The following is a 21,006-nucleotide window of genomic DNA, read 5'->3' on the forward strand; positions in this document are numbered from 1 at the left end:
TCACTACAAGTTAAGCTCAGTCAACATTTTTTTAATGTATTTTGACTCGTCCCTTCATTTCTTAAAAAAAAAAAAAAAGCATAAATTGATGTTACAGTAAGGCACTTACAATGGAAATGAATGGGTCAAATTTTTAGAGGGTTTAAAGCAAACTCAGTGCCTCTTTACCAGTACCCTGTCTCGGGCTAAATAGTCTCCGCTGTAACCCAGATTTTTTTTTTTTTTTTTTTTTAAGATATGGAGGGATGAGTCGGAACAAATTTTTGTGGTAATCGACATTGTCACAAATGTTGTTGATTGAGCTCAACTTGTACTGAACCTGAAATATTCCTTTACGTTTAACAACTCCAGTCCCAGTTTCAAAAGCATTAATGAAGAAATCCATACGACAGGGATAGCCATTGACCAGGAGCACAGGGTCAGCACTTTTTTATTGCAAAACATTAATTGGTACAAACATCTGAATCTACTGTACATGAAATTGTACAGTATAAACATAAACAGTGGAAAGTGTAGCTACTGTATATCTTCAGTCCTTTTACCAGTCACCATTTATTTTAGGTGTATCACCATTTTAATACAATTTTAAATGACTGCGCCTGTGTGACATGAATTTTTAAAAGTATACTGTAAAAATTAATAGATACTTGAGGCACTATTTGTGGTTCCTCAGCTGCCACACTGGCAGAACCCTCTGGAGATCCTCCAGACATCCTTTCAGTTCTTTCAGAAACCTTTACTCTTAGTTCCTACAAGAACTCTTTAAGGACTGTCAACAGTTCCGTCAGTAACCCCATCACAAAGCAAAGGCTTCGAGGCTCTTGGAACATATTTTGAAATTCCTTGAGCATATAAATATGATATCTTGGGCTCTTTTAAAGGGTGTCAGGAGGATCTTCAGAGGGTTCCACCTGTGTGGGCAGCTGAAGAAGCCTAAATGGTGCTCGAGTATCGTTTACATTTTTCATAACAAACATTCCATATAGTCTCTCTATTAATCATAAAAGAAAAGAGGTCATAAAAGCTGAAGGCATAATTATTAAAAAAAAATCTACAAAATGCTTTCAAATAGTTAGCTTAGCACATGAACTGCATGAGGCGTTCAGTGCGCGTTTGAAACTACAAATCCCATAATCCTTAGCGACTTCCGCTACCTTCCCAACATTCCGCGTCACAGTGCAAAATGGCGGTGAGCGCAAGCACAAACATTGCTGGCTTTGACTGTCCGACATGGTGAGACGAGGATTTTATCACTATATTATTGTACAGAAAATAAAAGTACTGCATGCATGTGTGTGGAACTGATAAATGAATACCAACTGCACGAAGATAATTATTGTGTATAGGCGTGTACAGTAACTTAATACACACCTGCAATAAAAGCATGCATGGCTCATTCATTTTTTACTTCATATATTCTGTTAAGAATTTGTCTTCGGTTTCTTTATGTCAGATTTATAATATATTTTCAGGTGTATTTAAGTGGTGCTTTGTGGATTCCATTATTTAGTGTAGAACATGAACACACATTAATCATAATGACTGATCTGATTTTATTGAATAGTAATATTCTCATTTACAGGAAGCATTTTCAACGAAGCCTTAATCCATAACACGACTGAATCTTACTGTGAAATGCACACCTCTATTTTTGCATGGAGCATATTTATGGCGCATCCTAATAGTCAGCAGATTAATTAAATGAATGAATTGTTTTATTATGTGTATTTAATGTTATCTCAGGGCGGGAAAGCCTCCACCTGGCCTCCATCTGGATGTTGTTAAAGGAGACAAATTAATAGAGGTAAGACCTGTTTAAATGAACAGTCATTTCATATGGGGAGATTTTTGACCCTTGAACTTTGACCTAACACCGCTTTAGGTATGTTTGTACTGTACAGTTACTGCAGTATATACTGCATATAATAATAATAAAAAAAATTAATCCAAAATCTATCATTTGACATATATATTTAGATAAAAAAAATTCGTAACTTTTGGCTGATCGATCAGATAATGTGTCAAGTAAAAGATTTGGCTTGTTCTGAATATAGTTTATGTCTATGTGTGCTGTAATTACCCCATGAATAAAGTAATAAGCTGTATTGAAATATGCCAATGTTGTAGATGTCATAAATAATAACCCAGATATTACACACTTCTTATGGTCTGCAGAAGCTGATCATCGATGAAAAGAAGTTCTATCTGTTTGGGAGGAATCCTGATCACTGTGACTTCACAATAGACCATCAGTCCTGCTCGCGTGTTCATGCAGCGCTGGTTTACCACAGACACCTCAAGAGAGTCTTTCTCATCGACCTCAACAGCAGTGAGTGCAGCCCTGCAGAACTATTACAAAAAACACATTTATTATTTGTTTGCTCTGTTCAAATCAGACATGATTTGACAAGAAGATGTATTTATTGTAGATGAGCAATAGCTGTGGAGTTTTTTTTTTTTTCTCCATTATAATTTTATAGGTGAATCTCATGAACCCTGTAAAGAACATGTCTGGGTCATTTCATCCCAAGATCGAAAAAAAAAAAAAAGTACTTAATTATGTTGCATAAAAGAAAAAGAAGCCTTAATTTAGGATCATTAAGATTTTTTACATTGTGACATTTTTACGACAGTTACACACATCCCAAATACTACTTTGATGTATAAATACTTTAGATAATTTTAATACAATTTTATTATATTTCCTGCGTTACAGTAACAACTTTAACTTTTCTGCATTACGGTAATTAGAATTGAGGGATCAAATGCTTAACTGAAATGAAAATACTGTTTGACTAATCATTCTGAAAATTAGTGGACTACTTGGCAGGACAATGGTTACTAATGGTTATTAAAACACCATACAGCAGGGCTGAAAAATTAAAATGTAATACTGTAAAATGAGTTTTTTTTTTTTTTTTAAGGAAGTTAAGCTCAATCAAAAGCAATTGTGGCATAACGTTGATTACCCCCCCCCCCCCCCCCAAAAAAAAAGACGTCCCTCGTTTATAAAAAAAGAAGCAAAAATTGAAGTTACAGTTTAAGGCACTTAAGTGAATGAGGCCAGTACATAAACATTAAAATACATACTGTTTCAAAAGTCTGGTTCCGGAAGTAAAAATCCCATTCATTTATATCCCGTAGACCAGGGGTCGGCAACCTTTTTGACACAAAGTGCCATTTTTTTCATTTTCCTGGTCAATGGCTGTGCCGACCATATTCAAATTTTTATTTTTATATATTTTTTTATTTTAAGGTTGAGTGACCGAAAAGTTGCTGAAAAGATTTTGATACTCTTTGCAAGCCAGGGTAGTGTGCAGGATTTTTTCCATTTCAATGAAGGATTTTATTAAAAGTCTATGGAAGAAATGAAAGGGGAAAATACTTCCGGGACCCAGATGGCTGAAAAGTGGGCGGTCACTGTTGCGTTCTATAGCCACAAAATGTAAGCATTATATGTGTTAACATGATTTTTGTGTGATAAAATCGCTTACTAACCTTATCTGTGTAAAGTTATATCCAATACCAGAATTACAGGGTTTTGTAGTCATGATAATTTGTTGTCACTAAGCGATTTTATCACACTGAAATCATATTAACATGTGTGTTTACTTCTTGAGGCTGTACTTTTAAAACGATGCGTATTTAGCATTTATGGACTGGCCACATTTACTTCCATTGTACTGCAATTTTTGCTTCTTTTTTTAAATAAACAGGAGGCGAGTCAATAAATATTTTTGTGGTAATCAACTTTGTCACACATGCTGTTAATTGAGCTTAACTGAACAGTAATAGGGTCCTTAAAACAGGCATCATTTATTTAATTAAAAAAAATCAAATTTCTTATATCTTTGTTTTGATTTTGGTGTGAAATATGACCTGCACATGTTCTTGACAGGTTCCATAAGATTCCTTAAGGTTCACCCAGATACCATGGAAGTGCAGTGCTAATCAGAACAGAATTATTCAACATTGATTTAGTTGATTTAATAATGCTTGATATCTAAAGTACATGTGAAGCATTGGTGCCGTTTTCATGATCTTCATCTCTCTTCGCTTCAGCCCATGGCACATTTCTGGGCAGAATTCGCCTTGAGCCTCACAAACCACAGCAGGTGCCGATCGACTCGACCATGTCGTTTGGAGCATCGACGCGAGTGTACACGCTGAGAGAGAAACCACAGACACAGAGTAGCTCTGCTGCAGGAGACAGTAAAGGAGTGGAGGATGAGGAGCTCAAGGGGTTACTGGGACTGCCAGAGGAAGAAACAGAGCTCGAGGTGTGTGTGTGTGTGTTAATGGGCTAACAGACCATCTGATGAATTTTAGTAGGTGGTAGGTAGGGCTTGCACAGCTACTCGTTTTTACTGTTTGACTAATCATTCAGAAAATTAGTGGACTACTTGGCGGGACAATGGTTACTTTATGTAAATGAAAACGCTGTACAGTGTGACAGTGCGTTTTTCTAGCATTTGTGATTAAATAATGTAAAAAAATTATATATAAAATGTAATTATATGTTTAGTTGAAGTCAGAAGTTCACATAAACCTTGGCCAAATACATTTAAACTCAGTTTTTCACAATTCCTGACATTTAATCGTAGAAAACATTACCTGTCTTAGGTCAGTTAGGATCACTACTTTATTTTAAGAATGTGAAATGTCAGAATAATAGTAGAGAGAATGATTTAATTCAGCTTTTATTTCTTTCATCACATTCCCAGTGGGTCAGAAGTTTACATACACTTTGTTAGTATTTGGTAGCATTGCCTTTAAATTGTTTAACTTGAGTCAAACATTTTGGGTAGCCTTCCACACGCTTCTCACAATAAGCTGCTGGAATTTTGGCCCATTCCTCCAGACAGAACTGGTGTAACTGAGTCAGGTTTGTAGGCCTCCTGGCTCGCACATGCTTTTTCAGTTCTGCCCACAAATCTTCTGTCGGATTGAGGTCAGGGCTTTGTGCTGGCCACTCCAATACCTTGACTTTGTTGTCCTTAAGCCATTTTGCCATAATTTTGGAGGTATGCTTGGGGTCATTATCCATTTGGAAGAAGACCCATTTGCAGCCAAGCTTTCACTTCCTGGCTGATGTCTTGAGATGTTTCTTCAATTTTTCCACATAATTTTCCTTCCTCTTGATGCCATCTATTTTGTGAAGCGCACCAGTCCCTCCTGCAGCAAAGCACCCCCACAACATGATGGGGTTACCCCCATGCTTCATGGTAGGGATGGTGTTCTTCGGCTTGCAAGCCTCATCCTTTTTCTTCCAAACATAACGTTGGTCATTATGCCAAAAAGTTTAATTTTTGTTTCATCAGACCAGAGGACATTTCTCCAAAAAGTAAGATTTTTGTCCCCATGTGCACTTGCAAACTGTAGTCTGGCTTTTTTATGGCAGTTTTGGAGCAGTGGCTTCTTCCTTGCTGAGCAGCCTTTCAGGTTATGTCAATATAGGACTTGTTTTACTGTGGATTTATATACTTGTCTACCTGTTTCCTCCAGCATCTTCACAAGGTCCTTTGCAGTGGTTCTGGGATTGATTTGCACTTTTCGCACCAAACTACGTTAATCTCTAGGAGACCGAATGCATCTCTTTCCTGAGTGGTATGATGGCTTTGTGGTCCCATGATGTTTATTCTTGTGTACTATTGTTTATACAGATGAATGTGGTACCTTCAGGCATTTGGAAATTGCTCCCAAGGATGAACCAGACTTGTGGAGGTCCACAATTTGTTTTCTGAGGTCTTGGCTGATTTCTTTTGATTTTCCCATGATGTCAAGCAAAGAGGCACTGAGTTTGAAGGTAGGCCTTAAATTACATCCACAGGTACACCTCCAATTCAGTACACCTCCAACTGACTCCAGTTATCCTATCAGAAGCTAATTGTCTAAAGGCTTGACATCATTTTCTGGAATTTTCCATGCTGCTTAACGGCACAGTTAACTTAGTGTGTGTTAACTTCTGACCCACTGGAATAGTGATAGTCAATTAAATGTGAAACAATCTGTCTGTAAACAATTGTTGGAAAAATTACTTGTGTCATACATGAAGTAGATGTCCTAAACGACTTGCCAAAAATATAGTTTGCTAATATGAAATCTGTGGAGTGGTTAAAAAAATGAGTTTTAATGACTTCAGCCTAAGTGTATGTACATTTCTGACTTCATCTGTGTGTATATATATATATATATATATATATATATGTATACACCGATCAGCCACAACATTAAAACCACCTGCCTAATATTGTGTAGGTTCCCCTCATGCTGCCAAAACAGCACCAACCCACATTTCAGAATAGCATTCTGAGGTGCTATACTTCTCAGCACAATTGTACTGAGCGGTTATCTGAGTTACCATAGACTTTGTCAGTTCGAACCAGTCTGGCCATTCTCTGTTGACATCTTTCATCAACAAGGCATTTCCAGGGGGGCCTGGGTAGCTCAGCGAGTATTGACGCTGACTACCACCCTTGGAGTCGCAAGTTCGAATCCAGGGTGTGCTGAGTGACTCCAGCCAGGTCTCCTAAGCAACCAAATTGGCCCGGTTGCTAGGGAGGGTAGAGTCACATGGGGTAACCTCCTCAGGGTCACGATTAGTGGTTCTTGCTCTCAATGGGGCGCGTGGTAAGTTGTGTGTGGATCGCGGAGAGTCGCATGTGCCTCCACATGCGGAGTCTCCGTGATGTCATGCATGACGAGCCACGTGATAAGATAAGCGGATTGATGGTCTCAGAAGCGGAGGCAACTGAGACTTGTCCTCAGCCACCCGGATTGAGGTGAGTAACGTGCCACCACGAGGATCTACTAAGTAGTGGGAATTGGGCATTCCAAATTGGGAGAAAAGGGGATAAAAAAAACAAAATAAAAAAAAAACTAGGCATTTCCGTCCACAGAACTGCCACTCATTGGATGTTTTTTTGTTTTTGGCACCATTCAGAGTAAATTCTAGAGACTGTTGTGCGTGAAAATCCCAGGAGATCAGCAGTTACAGAAATACTCAAACCAGCCCGTCTGGCACCAACAATCATGCCACGATCCAAATCACCGAGTTCACATTTTTCCCTATTCTGATGGTTGATGTGAACATTGTGTCTGCATAATTTTATGCACTGCACTGCTGCCATATGATTGGCTAATTAGATAATTGCAAGGATGATTGTTGGTGCCAGATGGGCGGGTTTGAGTATTTCTGTAACTGCTGATCTCCTGGGATTTTCACGCACAAAAGTCTCTAGAGTTTACTCAGAATGGTGCCAAAAACAAGAAACATCCAAATACAATTGAAGTGAGCAGAATTTAATCTCAAAATGCACAACACATTGAACCTTGAGGCGGATGGGCTACAACAGCAGAAGACCACGTCGGGTTCCACTTCTGTCAGCCAAGAACAGAAACTGAGGCAGCAATGGGCCAACCGTCTGTGTACCTCAACAGAAATCGAGATTCATTAGACCAGGCAATGCTTTTCCAGTCTTTAACTGTCCATTTTTGGTGAGCCTGTGCCCACTGCAGCCTCAGCTTTCTGTTCTTGGCTGACAGAAGTGGAACCCGACGTGGTCTTCTACTGTTGTTGCCCATCCGCCGCAAGTTTCGACATGTTGTGAGATGCTACTCTGCTCACAATTGTATAGAGGGGTTTTTCTGAGTTTCTGTAGCCTTTGTCAGCTCAAATCAGTCTGGCCATTCTCCATTGACCTCTCCCATCAACAAGGCGTTTCCATCCACAGAACTGCCGCTCACTAGATGTTTTTTGTTTTTGGCACCATTCGGAGTAAATTCTAGAGACTGTTGTGTGTGAAAATCTCAGGAGATCAGCAATTACAGAAATACGCAAACCAGCCCATCTAGCACCAACAATCATGCCACGGTCCAAATCACTGAGATCACATTTTTTCCCCATTCTGATGGTTGATGTGAACATTAACTGAAGCTCCTGACCTGTATCTCCATGATTTTATGCATTGCACTGCTGCCTCATGATTGGTTGATTACTGTAGATAATCGCATGAATAAATAGGTGTACAGGTGTTCCTAATAAAGTGGTTGGTAAGTGTATATACTGTTGTGACGAGGAGGAGGGTGGGGCCGGGCCGGGCCGTGACTATGCACGCCTGGCCCCCAGTTGGGCTAATCAGCCGAGGAGAGGGATAAATGCAGTGGATCGTGGCAGTTCGGGAGAGAGAGAGCCACACGCAGCTGCAGTGTGTGCGTTTGTGTTCTGTGTCTTTTTAAGTTCTTATTAAATATTATTTTGACTGTTCAGCTGGTTCCCAGACACGCTGTTGCCTGGTCCTCGATCACTCCTCCACCCTCTGGCAGACAACAGCCGCTCCTTTCCGGGCGGACCGGAGCCAGTCCTCCGACCCCTGGCGGATGGAACGCCCCTCCGCGTTTTTGCGGCCGGTAGGGAACTCCTCCACCCCTGGCAGCGGCTCCACCGCTCCAGGTGGCCGGCAGCGAGCCCCCCTTCCCCTTGCGGATGGCGGCCGTTCCTCCGCGTCCAGGCGGTCGGTAGCAACTCCTCCGTCACCCAGCGGATGGCCGCGGCTGCTCCTTTGGGTGGATGGCAGTGGCGAGGACATCCCTCCAACTTCCCGGGCTTCGGCACCAATGTAACAATGTAAGGATGGCAGAGGAGGAGGTGGGAACTGGCTGAACAGTCAAAATAATATTTAATTAAACAAAAATACACAAAACACAAACACACACACGGCAGCTGTGTGTGGCTCTCTCTCTCCCGAACTGCTGCGTTCCGCTGCATTTATCCCTCTCTTCGGCTGATTAGCCCAACTGGGGGCCGGGCGTGCGTAGTCACGGCCCGGCCCCGCCACCCTCCTCGTCACAACTGTATACAGAATAAATATAATTCACATAATTAATATACATTGTATTGTTGTGCCAGACAAGTACAGCATTGATTAGACAATACACAACTTTTTAAACAAACTCAGACCATCTTGCTTCCAACGTGCTTTGTAAATGCAAAGCTCTCCGTGTTCACTTTTCATTTTCACGTTATTCCAAATATATTTGTCTGTTAAAGTTTATTAATCAAAATAATGGCATATAAAAACACTGTGACAGTTTTTGGACAGAGAATTCTTCCTCCTGATGTCACCATGTATAGAACAAGTGCAGCTGATGTCATGTGACCCACTACTAGTTCACACAGACTCAGGGTTTCTGCAAATCTGATTCACTAATCAGTGTAACCACTCATTTTCAGTAGTGTCCCTGAATGTGTTTGTTTGTTAGTCCTGTTTGTGAGGTTCATGGCATCGAATCATTGAAAAGGAAATAAAGAACGTTGCTTTAGACAATTATTAGCAAGTAAACCAAAAATCCTTGAGCACAACTGCACATCTCAAAAGAGAAAGGAAAATGACCCCACTGAAAAAGTATGTGTGAACTCAAAGCAGAGTGGACATCCTTTAATCTGATGGTATTAATTTAACACAGAACCTGACAGAGTTCAACACGGCTCATAACAAGCGCATCTCCACGCTCACCATCGAGGAGGGAAACCTGGAGATCCAGAGACCCAAGAGGAGGAGGAGGAGCTCACGAGTGTCCTTCAGTGAAGAGGAGGAGATCATCAACCCTGGTACACTACACAGACTAACCAGATGGTCATATAGGAGCAGTACACTGTTTTAAAAAATATAGTTGCTAACATCCTTTACTTGTACAGGTGTCTACTGAATGTGCTAACTTTTTCATTTCCTTTTTAAGACAATACATTTTGTATGAATATACAGGTGCATCTCAATAAATTAAAATGTCGTGGAAAAGTTCATTTATTTCAGTAATTCAACTCGAATTGTGAAACTCGTGTATTAAATAAATTCAATGCACACAGTCTGAAGTAGTTTAAGTCTTTGGTTCTTTTAATTGTGATGATTTTGGCTCACATTTAACAAAAACCCACCAATTCACTATTTCAAAAAATTAGAATATGGTGACATGCCAATCAGATAGTCAACTCAAAACACCTGCAAAGGTTTCCTGAGCCTTCAAAATGGTCTCTCAGTTTGGTTCACTAGGCTACACAATCATGGGGAAGACTGCTGATCTGACAGTTGTCCAGAAGACAATCATTGACACCCTTCACAAGGAGGGTAAGCCACAAACATTCATTGCCAAAGAAGCTGGCTGTTCACAGAGTGCTGTATCCAAGCATGTTAACAGAAAGTTGAGTGGAAGGAAAAAGTGTGGAAGAAAAAGATGCACAACCAACCGAGAGAACCGCAGCCTTATGAGGATTGTCAAGCAAAATCAATTCAAGAATTTGGGTGAACTTCACAAGGAATGGACTGAGGCTGGGGTCAAGGCATCAGGAGCCACCACACACAGACGTGTCAAGGAATTTGGCTACAGTTGTCGTATTCCTCTTGTTAAGCCACTCCTGAACCACAGACAACGTCAGAGGCGTCTTACCTGGGCTAAGGAGAAGAAGAACTGGACTGTTGCCCAGTGTTCCAAAGTCCTCTTTTCAGATGAGAGCAAGTTTTGTATTTCATTTGGAAACCAAGGTCCTAGAGTCTGGAGGAAGGGTGGAGAAGCTCATAGCCCAAGTTGCTTGAAGTCCAGTGTTAAGTTTCCACAGTCTGTGATGATTTGGGGTGCAATGTCATCTGCTGGTGTTGGTCCATTGTGTTTTTTGAAAACCAAAGTCACTGCACCCGTTTACCAAGAAATTTTGAAGCACTTCATGCTTCCTTCTGCTGACCAGCTTTTTAAAGATGCTGCTTTCATTTTCCAGCAGGATTTGGCACCTGCCCACACTGCCAAAAGCACCAAAAGTTGGTTAAATGACCATGGTGTTGGTGTGCTTGACTGGCCAGCAAACTCACCAGATCTGAACCCCATAGAGAATCTATGGGGTATTGTCAAGAGGAAAATGAGAAACAAGAGACCAAAAAATGCAGATGAGCTGAAGGCCACTGTCAAAGAAACCTGGGCTTCCATACCACCTCAGCAGTGCCACAAACTGATCACCTCCATGCCACGCCGAATTGAGGCAGTAATTAAAGCAAAAGGAGCCCCTACCAAGTATTGAGTACATATTCAGTAAATGAACATACTTTCCAGAAGGCCAACAATTCACTAAAAATGTTTTTTTTTATTGGTCTTATGATGTATTCTAATTTTTTGAGATAGTGAATTGGTGGGTTTTTGTTAAATGTGAGCCAAAATCATCACAATTAAAAGAACCAAAGACTTAAACTACTTCAGTCTGTGTGCATTGAATTTATTTAATACACGAGTTTCACAATTTGAGTTGAATTACTGAAATAAATGAACTTTTCCACGACATTCTAATTTATTGAGATGCACCTGTATGTATAGAAAGTGAATGTACGAAAATGTACATTTTTGAACATTTAAAAAAAATAGTATACAGTATATACTGTGCTTTATGGTAGTATTCCGATGGAAGTCTTCCATCTTTCTGCTGTTACTCCAAATTCCTACAGTCTCTTCTCATTCTTTGTCATGTTATGACTTGTAGCAGTGTTCAGTAGCTCTTCTCTTTTCACAGAGGATGTCGACCCCTCTGTAGGGCGCTTCAGAAACATGGTGCAGACAGCTGTGGTCCCCATTAAGGTAAACTCATTGGCCTCCTCCATTGTTTCACAGTGTCTGCATTGATTTTAATGGATTTGAGAACTGACGTTCTCGCGATGCAATTAAAGTTGTTTGTTGCATGGCTCACAAACAGGAAATTGTATAATGTGGGAATAATGGTTTCTAAAAGGCTGCCTCAGTAACGTAATTTCTCGCTCCTAATGTAAAGATACTATCCCCTGCCCTTACCTGTCTGTACTCAGGCCTCTGGTCATCTTTCTTTGCAGTAGTCTTCCTGTTCAGAGAGTGTGTTTCAACTCCATGCTACAGAACTATGGATGTGAATAATTACAAATTTAATTCATGTTGTGAATTCCAATTCCACATAGCAGTTCTGGTTCTTTAAGGATTCCATTAATGATTCTTTTAGTACTTTCAAGGAATCACCAAATAATTGATCCTAACTATATTATATTTTGTATATACATGCATGCTAAACAAAAAGACTGTTTGGTAATCATATTTATTACAATAAACCTGTTCTGAATATGTATCTTGAACTACATATTGACATGTAAACAACATGTCAGGACTGCACTGATTTAAATCTCACAAACCTTAACACATAGAACACAGTACAATTCATGGTTTATTTTGAGTTGGATATGATAAAGGTATAACTTGAGGATTAGAGGTCTGCACGGGCCTTAAAACGAATCCCAACCCATGCCCGAGACCTTATGAGCAAACACTACACGACCCGAATGGTATCCGTCAGATTTTAAGCCCGAACCCAAAATCGCTCACTCTCTTTATAATTTCTTCTCCAAGCAAGTATTGTTGCAATAAGCTATATTTTATGTAAGCATCATAGGCAACATTTAAAACAGTATAGTAACATTATACATAGTGTTAACAAGTTACGGCTGCCCCTCGGCACACCAGAGCAGAAGGGAAAAACATTTGCTTATTGTTTATCAAGTGCCAAAACTTTGCTTGGTGCAGAAAAATCTGGAATCATGTGTAACAATGTAAGTCAAAGGAAGTCTTTTACAGCCTGAACTTCACAACTTCGAATCTTTGTGACACATGCACTAAAAACAAGATGATAGACGCAGTGCAATAAATGAAACAGGTGTCTCGACATGTGTTTTTTAAATTTGAAGTTCTTTTTAACTTGACACAGTGTCTAAAAATGCAGCAGTCCTGTGCAAGATGCTGAAGAATCAACAGTAAAAAACAGGGGACTCTCCTGAAACACCACCAGTTACAAGTATATTTTAATATGATTATTCAAGTGTTTTATCGACTATTAATGTTTGTTTTGTATTATCAATTTAAGAGGTGAAACTCGTGATACTGCTGATTCAAGTTCAATATACATTATTAATCTTGTCAACGAAATCAATGATGAAAATGTTTGTTGACGAAAGGTTTTTTGAATTCGTCAGCGATAATGAAGAGACGAAAATGGTGCATCATGAAGATTATTAAATGATTTTATTAAAGTATACTGTTGATGAAAATATGGTGATACAAATTATACTGCAAGATATAAACAGAAGAAACATCTTGAGAATCTGTAAATAGATGAAGATATTAGATATTGGGCATTTCTCTGCGCTAACACCGGCAAAATGAACCGCTTGAAAACGGGGTAAATACCTCATTCAAACGCATCCTATTTATACATGAGATTCATCAATATATCCACAACATTTATGGAGCAACTTACATCTGCACAACGAAACGAATGAACATTTGAACTTGAATTAAATGATGCGCTAGTCAGAATATGCATTTGCATTGCGTAACTTGCATTGTGAATACACTGTTTCCATAAGAAACACGCTACACGCAATGTATATCTTTTCACAGAAAACTAATAATTCTCTAAATCATGAACAATTTAGAATACAGGCTAACTTCTCAAAAGTAGCTAATACTTCAGTCTATTCATTATTATTTCAGGAGCTCAGGTTTTTCACCACAAGGACAGTATGTACATTTATACTGTATGTTTAATACGTTTACATTAAAAAATGTTTAATTTATTTTCTAAATATTTGATTAAAGTTTGGTCTGTTACAGTTTGACACTTTTTGTCCAATTTGCACATCAAGTAAAATATATTATTTTCCTTGACTAAACTTTTGTCATTTTTGTCAAACTGACTAAAATGAATGAATATAACACAACGAAATATTGACTTTTTAAAGGACTTTTTTGTCAAAAGACTAAAACCGTGATTAAAACGAAAAACTGAACAAACTGAACAAGTGAAGCAAGTGAAATTGTAAGCCTAATAACACTGTAAACTAAAAACAAAATGAGCAATAATGGGGATAAAATATACTTTATTAAACATGAAAATAATATGTACAAGAAGTCAATTTCAGAAGTCATACATATTAGTAAACATGCACAGTAACTTCCCCTGACAACGGATCGCGATCGGTAAACGCACAAGTAATGTTCGATTCATAAAAGCATGACAACCCTACCAGACAACATACTGTATACAATTCAAAGCATTATAGCAGGTAAACAACTTCGCCAAACGGATAACAGATAAACATCTATCCAGCCTGAACTCTGTGAATGTGACAGACCGAACTGAACAGCGTAGTTTCTCCAGCCAGAACACGAGACAACTGGTACTTCTTTCCTGTGTTTACGGACATGATGTAATGACGCAAGGATGAATGACATAAGCCAGCGATTTTGCGCCAAATCTGACCCGACAGCTCAAAATACAAATAATTTGTATAGGCTTATCGTAGTGAATCGGGGTAAGGTAAGGACATTATTTTGAACACTGATTGTTTATGTAATCAATCAATAATGGCAATTTGTTCATTTTTAATTAAAAAAAATCTTACGTAGTGCAGCTTTAAAAGTATTTTTCAAGACTGGAAAAGCTATAGAAAAAAAAATAGTGCTGTCTATTTAAAGCGTATATTCAGTGCAATTAATTATATAAAAAAATCAGGCATTAAAAAATTTAAAGCAATTATTCATATCCCCAGACTGTAATTCAAGCTTGTAGTTCCACCTTTTTCTCCAGGGGGCAGTAAGCAAAACTCCAGCTGTATAGGCAGCACAGCTTATACAGAGAACAAACCACACTCACAGAGAGCAGACAAAACGAGCTTCGTTTAACTTGACACTGCGACCTAAAAACGGAGTGTTTATGACGTGACGGAATCAAGACTAATTTAATTGCGAAATGGATTGCTGTGAACTGTAGGCCAATGAGTCTTATGTTCAATAATATGGAAATAAACAATATATTGCATTCTAAAGCCACTTTTTGAATTACAAAAAGGTTCTATTCATTAATATTAGTTAATGCATTAGGTATCATGAACAAACAATAAACAATATTTTTTTTACAGCATTTATTCGCCTTTGTAAATGTTAATAAAAATACTTAATAATAAATTGTTCATTGTTAGTTCATGTTTGTTATCATTAACTAATGATAACAAACAACTTTTGATTTTAAAAATGTATTTGTATATATTATAAATATAATAAATGCTGTAACAGTATTGTTCATTGTTAGTTCATGTTAACTAATGCTGTTAACAAATAAAACATTATTGTAAAGTGTTACCGTCTTTTTAATGCTTTACTCGTGTGCCACAATAATGTAATGCATTTGAATTATCTGTATTATTTTTTCGAATATTTTCTGTATTTTATTTATAATTATTTAAATGTAAGTATTTGTAATTTTTTAGTAATTATCAATTGAATTATTGTTATTTGAAGGTCTTTCTTAGCAAATATATATGTGATTAATTTGATTCATTAATTGGCATACCATGTAATTAATTCGATTTAAAAGTTACCGATTGACAGCCCTAAAAAACAAACTTAAAACCCATGGCGTATTTTTATGTATATGATTTTGTCTATTTATACTTGACTCAAATATTTTATCAGCTACATATTGCTCTTGTGTAAAATAAATCTTTTTGGTGAGTTAATTGTTCTTAAGAATCGGTTCTTTTGAATGAGTTGGCCAAATCGGTTCACAAATCTTAAAAATTCCTTACTGAACTCTTCTGAATCAAAATTGATTAAAACAAAAACCTTATCCAGCAATTACAAATGACTGGAAAGCTCTTGGAAAATAATTTGTCCAAAAATATTGGAAGCCTATAATTTTTTTTAACCACTCCAACTGACACTCATTTTGACCAATTCATTAAAAATAACCGGCTTATAAGAGTCATTAGTTTGCGAATCATACTGCACTGGTCGTTTGTATGCTGCTTGTGACATGCAACCATTAAACAACACAATATAAAAGGATTGTATTTCACAGCACTGGGGAAAGAATGCAGATGTTTAATAACTGTTAATGAAATTTAATGTAATAAAACTTTTGATTCCAGTAGTTTTTCAAGAACTGTTTTTTGATTCCCTACTAAAATACTGTCACTCTTTCACGTATCTACCACAGAAGAAGAAACTGGAGGCTCATGGTACATTGGGACTGGACGACATCGTAGGACGCCGGTTACAGAACTTCCCTCTCAGCGCTGGGCTCTACGGTGACTTACCGCCCACCAGTCATGAGGCAGGTGGACAAGTGGGTGGAGCTCAGGGTGGCGGGTCTTCTGCCATGTTGGGCGGGATGCCTCTGCCCTTCCCTAACCCCGCCCCAGAGGTCGATCTCTTGCCCGCTGCAGTGCAGCCCCCTGCTATGCTCAACCCCACTCCCGCTCCTGGACCCTACTCGGCCGAACCCCTCAATGAGCCACGCAAGAAAAAATACGCCAAGGAGGCGTGGCCTGGCAAAAAGCCCACTCCTTCCCTGCTGATTTAACATGTTTAACTGTAAAACAGGACAGCCAGATCCTACAAACAACAGAGCTGAAGATGACTATTTCAAATATCTGCTTTGGAGTTTGGAGTACTTTTTATTTGAGGATATTGTTTCCATGCAACATATTTTTAACAGATTAGATACTTAAATGTTACCTGTTAAGGCATTACAGTAGAGATTTTGAAAAGGTGAGTCATCTGCAGTGGACACTACAAAAACTGTGGTTGTTTCTGGAATTTGGTGAAAATCAGGTCCAAAATCAGAAGAAAAGAAAAATAAGAAATTATATTTTGCATAAAGAAAATAAAGCTTATTTTTTACATAGGATTTTTTGCAGTTCAACATTATTTTCCTAATAATTAAGCACATATCCCTCAATACTTATTAAAGAAATCTAATTTTATTACTGTATACAGTAAAAATGTGACATTTAAAAAAAGAATCTGCATAAAGTCAAAACGACCTTTGAAAAAGCATTAATTTCACTACTATTATGCCTCACATCTGAACTAGAATGGCGTTTTGCTCAACCATAAATATTGTTTTGAAACCGCTCTCCGTTACCGTATAATTTGGAAAATTGTGGCGTTAGGAAACTGAAAACGGATTAGTCTGGATGTGGCCTAAAAAATATAAATGGTTTCAATTTAAAAAATATATCACTATTTTTTCCACATCACGACAATGAGAATTACTTTTTTAACTTAAAGGCAGTACAAAAATATTGCCTTGATTTATAAATAATTTACAATGTTGCAATGCAAAAACTCTTTTTGTTTATGCAAATAATGTCTTATTTCATTAACACTTTACAATAAGGTTCGATTATTAACAGCACGGTGGCTCAGTGGTTAGCATTGTGGCCTCACAGCAAGAAGGTCCCAGGTCAACTGAGCCTCTCTGTGTGGAGTTTGCATGTTCTCCCCATGTTTGCTTGAATTGAATAAAGTTAACATTAGATTATGCAATATAAACAACAAAAATGTTTTTTATCAATTAACATTGACAGCTGTTTAAAAACATCGTTCATTGTTATTTCATGATATCTAATGCATTAACTAATGTGTTGACAAATGGAACCTTATTGTAAAGTGTTACCTTTATTTCTTTTGATATTGGGCTAAAATATAAAACAGACATGTTGATCTTCTAAGCCTGATCTTGACAGGTTTCATGAGATTCATCCAGGAAGGATGAAGTGATGTTTGAATGAATTGCACCTCATCCTAGTTGGTTGTTTCAGGCTTTCCTGACCGGAACACACTTTAAAAAGCTTGGACCATATTCAGTAGATATCAGCAGGTGATTGAGTAAATGTATTCTCACTCACGTTAAATATACAAGCAGTTGTTGTCAGCCACACTAATGGTAAATAGCAGCCATTGCATTTTAACAACATCATGTATTTAATACTTTGGTTTTCAAAATCCTAAGAGCTTATTCCTCTGGAAAAATGTTCACTGTACGTTTAAGATGTTTTTGTATTAAATATTTGAAGTACAAACCAAACCATTGAACTCAACCAAGTGTTACCTTACTAAACCGTAATGCTGTAGGTTCAAGTAACATGTTTGTGTGTTATGAGACTGAGTGTTTGTAGTACACATAGGACATTTTTTTGGAAATATTTCAAAATACTGTGGCTGTGTATTGGTTTTCTAGAGAGAAACTGAAACTGAACTTCATACATCTGACCCGATTGTGCAGAATGAGACCAGTGCGATTTATGTAATCTGAACGCAGGGAATTGCCTTGTAATTCCAAGGCAATGTGAACTGTTTTGTTAGCATTTTATATATATTTTTTTATCTGAATGGATCTTGCTGCCCATTGTGAGTGAAAGCACACATGAAAGTACTTAACGTGGAAAGATGAAAGGAATTCCTGTCATTGTTGGATTATTTGTCTAATAAACGGTATTCCTTACTCGAAACGTATGTCAATGATGAAGTGCAGTGATAACTAGGTTTTTCATTTTCTGAAGATATGAGTGGAGTTTGAATGGACAAAACTCACTGCCACAATGATGGGTGGTTGCTAGCAGTGTCAGATATTAACTTTGCCATTAGGAGGCAATATTTCCCCCTTTGATATGGTCAAATTTGGCCACACTAGTCAGTTTTTCTCATCCACACTGAAACAACATTTCCTTCCACCAAAAATGGAGACACCAAAAACGCTCTCAAAAACGGCATACTTTGGGAAAGCAATGACTGTTAAGAAACTGAAAACCGAGATTTCAAACCTAGTAAACATTAAAAGGATGTAAAATAACCACTTTCTGTACCAAGTTTGTGTATATAATCTCTTTTGTCTTTTCATAACCATTCAAATATTATATAAGAACTCTTATATTATTAGGTGTTTAGTACAGTTTTAGTAAAAGAATAGTCCGAAAAGAATATCCAGTATCATTGGAACTAGCGTTGGGAAGTCCAACTCATTTTAGCAAACTGGTTCATTCGAACTGTTTGTTTTAATGAACAATTTCGATGAACTGATTTAGCGATTTGTTCACTGTAAGCCCTAATGCTCAAAGTGTTTGTGTAGGCATAAATTAAATCATACTAATTAGTTCAAATAAATTAACCTTAAAGAGTATTTAGAACTTTTTCATTTGAGTTCACAAAACTGACACCTTTTAAGTGACCTGAATTGTTTAATTGTTTTGAGTTCAATGAACTTGGCTCTTTAAATTAACAGGAACTTAAATTTAACTGAAACTGGGCAGGGGATTTCTATGTCCCAGCATGCTTTGCATGGCACTCGATAGGGAGAGTAAATGTTAAAATTAGGTGTTATATAATATGTCTTTGTGCAAGATGACTGTAAAGGGGGAGACATTAATGTTTAATGTTTTGTGTTATTTAGAAGAGTTTCTGTTATGTTGGAGTTTTGGTGGCTAACATTATAGTGAATGGTGAAGATTGATTTTAAGTTGAGGACTGGTACAAGTAAAAAAAAAAAAAATGTCTATATTGCTTTACTCATTGAGCAATTGCTATGCTAATTAAAGCAACCACATGTATGTTAGACCCAATACCGACCGAGCTCTAAAAAGAGGTGTTTCCTGTAATCTCAGAACCTCTTCTTAATATTATTAACTCCTCGCATGGTTCAGGACTCAGACACACTCTCTCAGTTTAAGTCTAGACTAAAGACTCATATTTTCAGCCAGGCATACACCTAATTTATCCATCAACTCATAGTTATGCTGCATTAGTTGGGTCTGCCTGAATCGGAAACACTTCCCATATTCTATAATGTGGTTTTTAGTGAATGGCATCTAAGATAATATTATTCTATTTGTTTCCCTGTCTTAACCTCGGGATACATATCCTGAGGTTACCAGAGCCTGCCAGATCCAGCTCTGGTCCTGCCTGATGTCCGACTCACATGTGTTGCCGAGTGATGACGACTAACTGCAGCCTGTGCCAGCCAGATATCACTTCAGTCTACTATGATGGACTTCACAGAGGATGAACTGATGTCAGCACCAACATTAAGACATGGGATACTTCACTGGATACTGCCTAAAACTTGGACTTAAGATGGACTTCACTGGAAATGAACTGCCACAAGCTTCCAGTCGAACTGCAATGCACCTCACTGACCTCTGCCTGCATCACATTGGTCAAAGAATGAAATACATAGATAAAAAATTAATTACCAATTAAAGCCTTCATCAGCCAAATAACAGAGGACAAGTCATCTGTGTGCACTTCTGCAATTAATTCAGAATGGACTTCAAAACTTTAGTCGTTAATCTTACAGTTCATACTAAATCTTTTTGTTTAAACATTGACCCCTAACACTTAGTTTACTATTTTTAAACCATGACTTGCACTGCACACAAATAACTAATATTGGCATTATATTCATGCTGTTTAGTCAGAGGGGAACTGGCCCCCACAGAGAGTCTGGTTTCCCCCAAGGTTATTTTTCTCCATTAACCAACATCTTATGGAGTTTTGTGTTCCTTGACACGGACACCTTTAGCCTGCTCACTGGGGGTCTAAACACAAATATTATTTACTTATTTAATTATTTATTTTAAGGCACAATTTACAATCATGTTTTTTTTTCTTTTCTTTTTTTTTTTTTTTTAAACTGCACAGTTATGACTCTAAGACATTACAGATATTACAGCATAATTTTCTGTAAAGCTGCTTGGAAATGATGTGTATTGTGAAAAGTGCTATACAAATAAAAATGACTTGACCTTTCACAGTAGCGCCATCTTTTTTGACATGAATGACATGCACTGTATAAAGCTATATCAAAAAAATCTCCTAGATCACATCTAATTTTCCACAATTCATGCTGTTTGGAGTTTTTTGTCTACTTAAATTTCTTGCAAATATAGTTTTTCATTGTTTTGTGATTCAGCTAAATTATCCAAAAACACTTTAAACAACTGTTCAACCCATTGAAGAGACTATTGCCTACAAGTTAAAAAAAAAAAAGGACAATTTTGCAGTGCATAGCAACAATCAGGTGTTAGGAAAGTGCTGTGGTGCATTTTGTTGCTATTTCAGGTGAAAATAAAATGTTGTACCGTTTTATCCTACTGTACATTACAAATTCCAGAA

The 21,006-nt window shown here is 37.7% G+C and overlaps 1 protein-coding gene across 2 annotated transcripts; it reads left to right on the forward strand.

Annotated features, from left to right (window-relative positions):
- The first annotated feature begins 1,182 nt into the window (after positions 1-1,182).
- LOC127425710 (nuclear inhibitor of protein phosphatase 1-like) lies at positions 1,183-20,631 on the forward strand. Of its 2 annotated transcripts, XM_051671963.1 has the most exons (7): positions 1,183-1,233; positions 1,744-1,804; positions 2,176-2,329; positions 4,063-4,280; positions 9,466-9,610; positions 11,549-11,613; positions 16,049-20,631. In XM_051671963.1, the coding sequence occupies exons 1-7, from the start codon at positions 1,184-1,186 to the stop codon at positions 16,412-16,414; spliced, it is 1,059 nt and encodes a 352-aa protein (XP_051527923.1). In that variant the 5' UTR covers position 1,183; the 3' UTR covers positions 16,415-20,631. The 2 variants fall into 2 exon arrangements, with proteins under 2 accessions (XP_051527923.1, XP_051527924.1); XM_051671964.1 differs by lacking the exons at positions 1,183-1,233; positions 1,744-1,804; positions 2,176-2,329; positions 4,063-4,280 and adding an exon at positions 5,674-5,806.
- Positions 20,632-21,006: the final 375 nt, after the last annotated feature.

This window comes from Myxocyprinus asiaticus, chromosome 34, assembly GCF_019703515.2.
Source record: "Myxocyprinus asiaticus isolate MX2 ecotype Aquarium Trade chromosome 34, UBuf_Myxa_2, whole genome shotgun sequence".
Lineage (NCBI taxonomy): Eukaryota > Metazoa > Chordata > Actinopteri > Cypriniformes > Catostomidae > Myxocyprinus > Myxocyprinus asiaticus.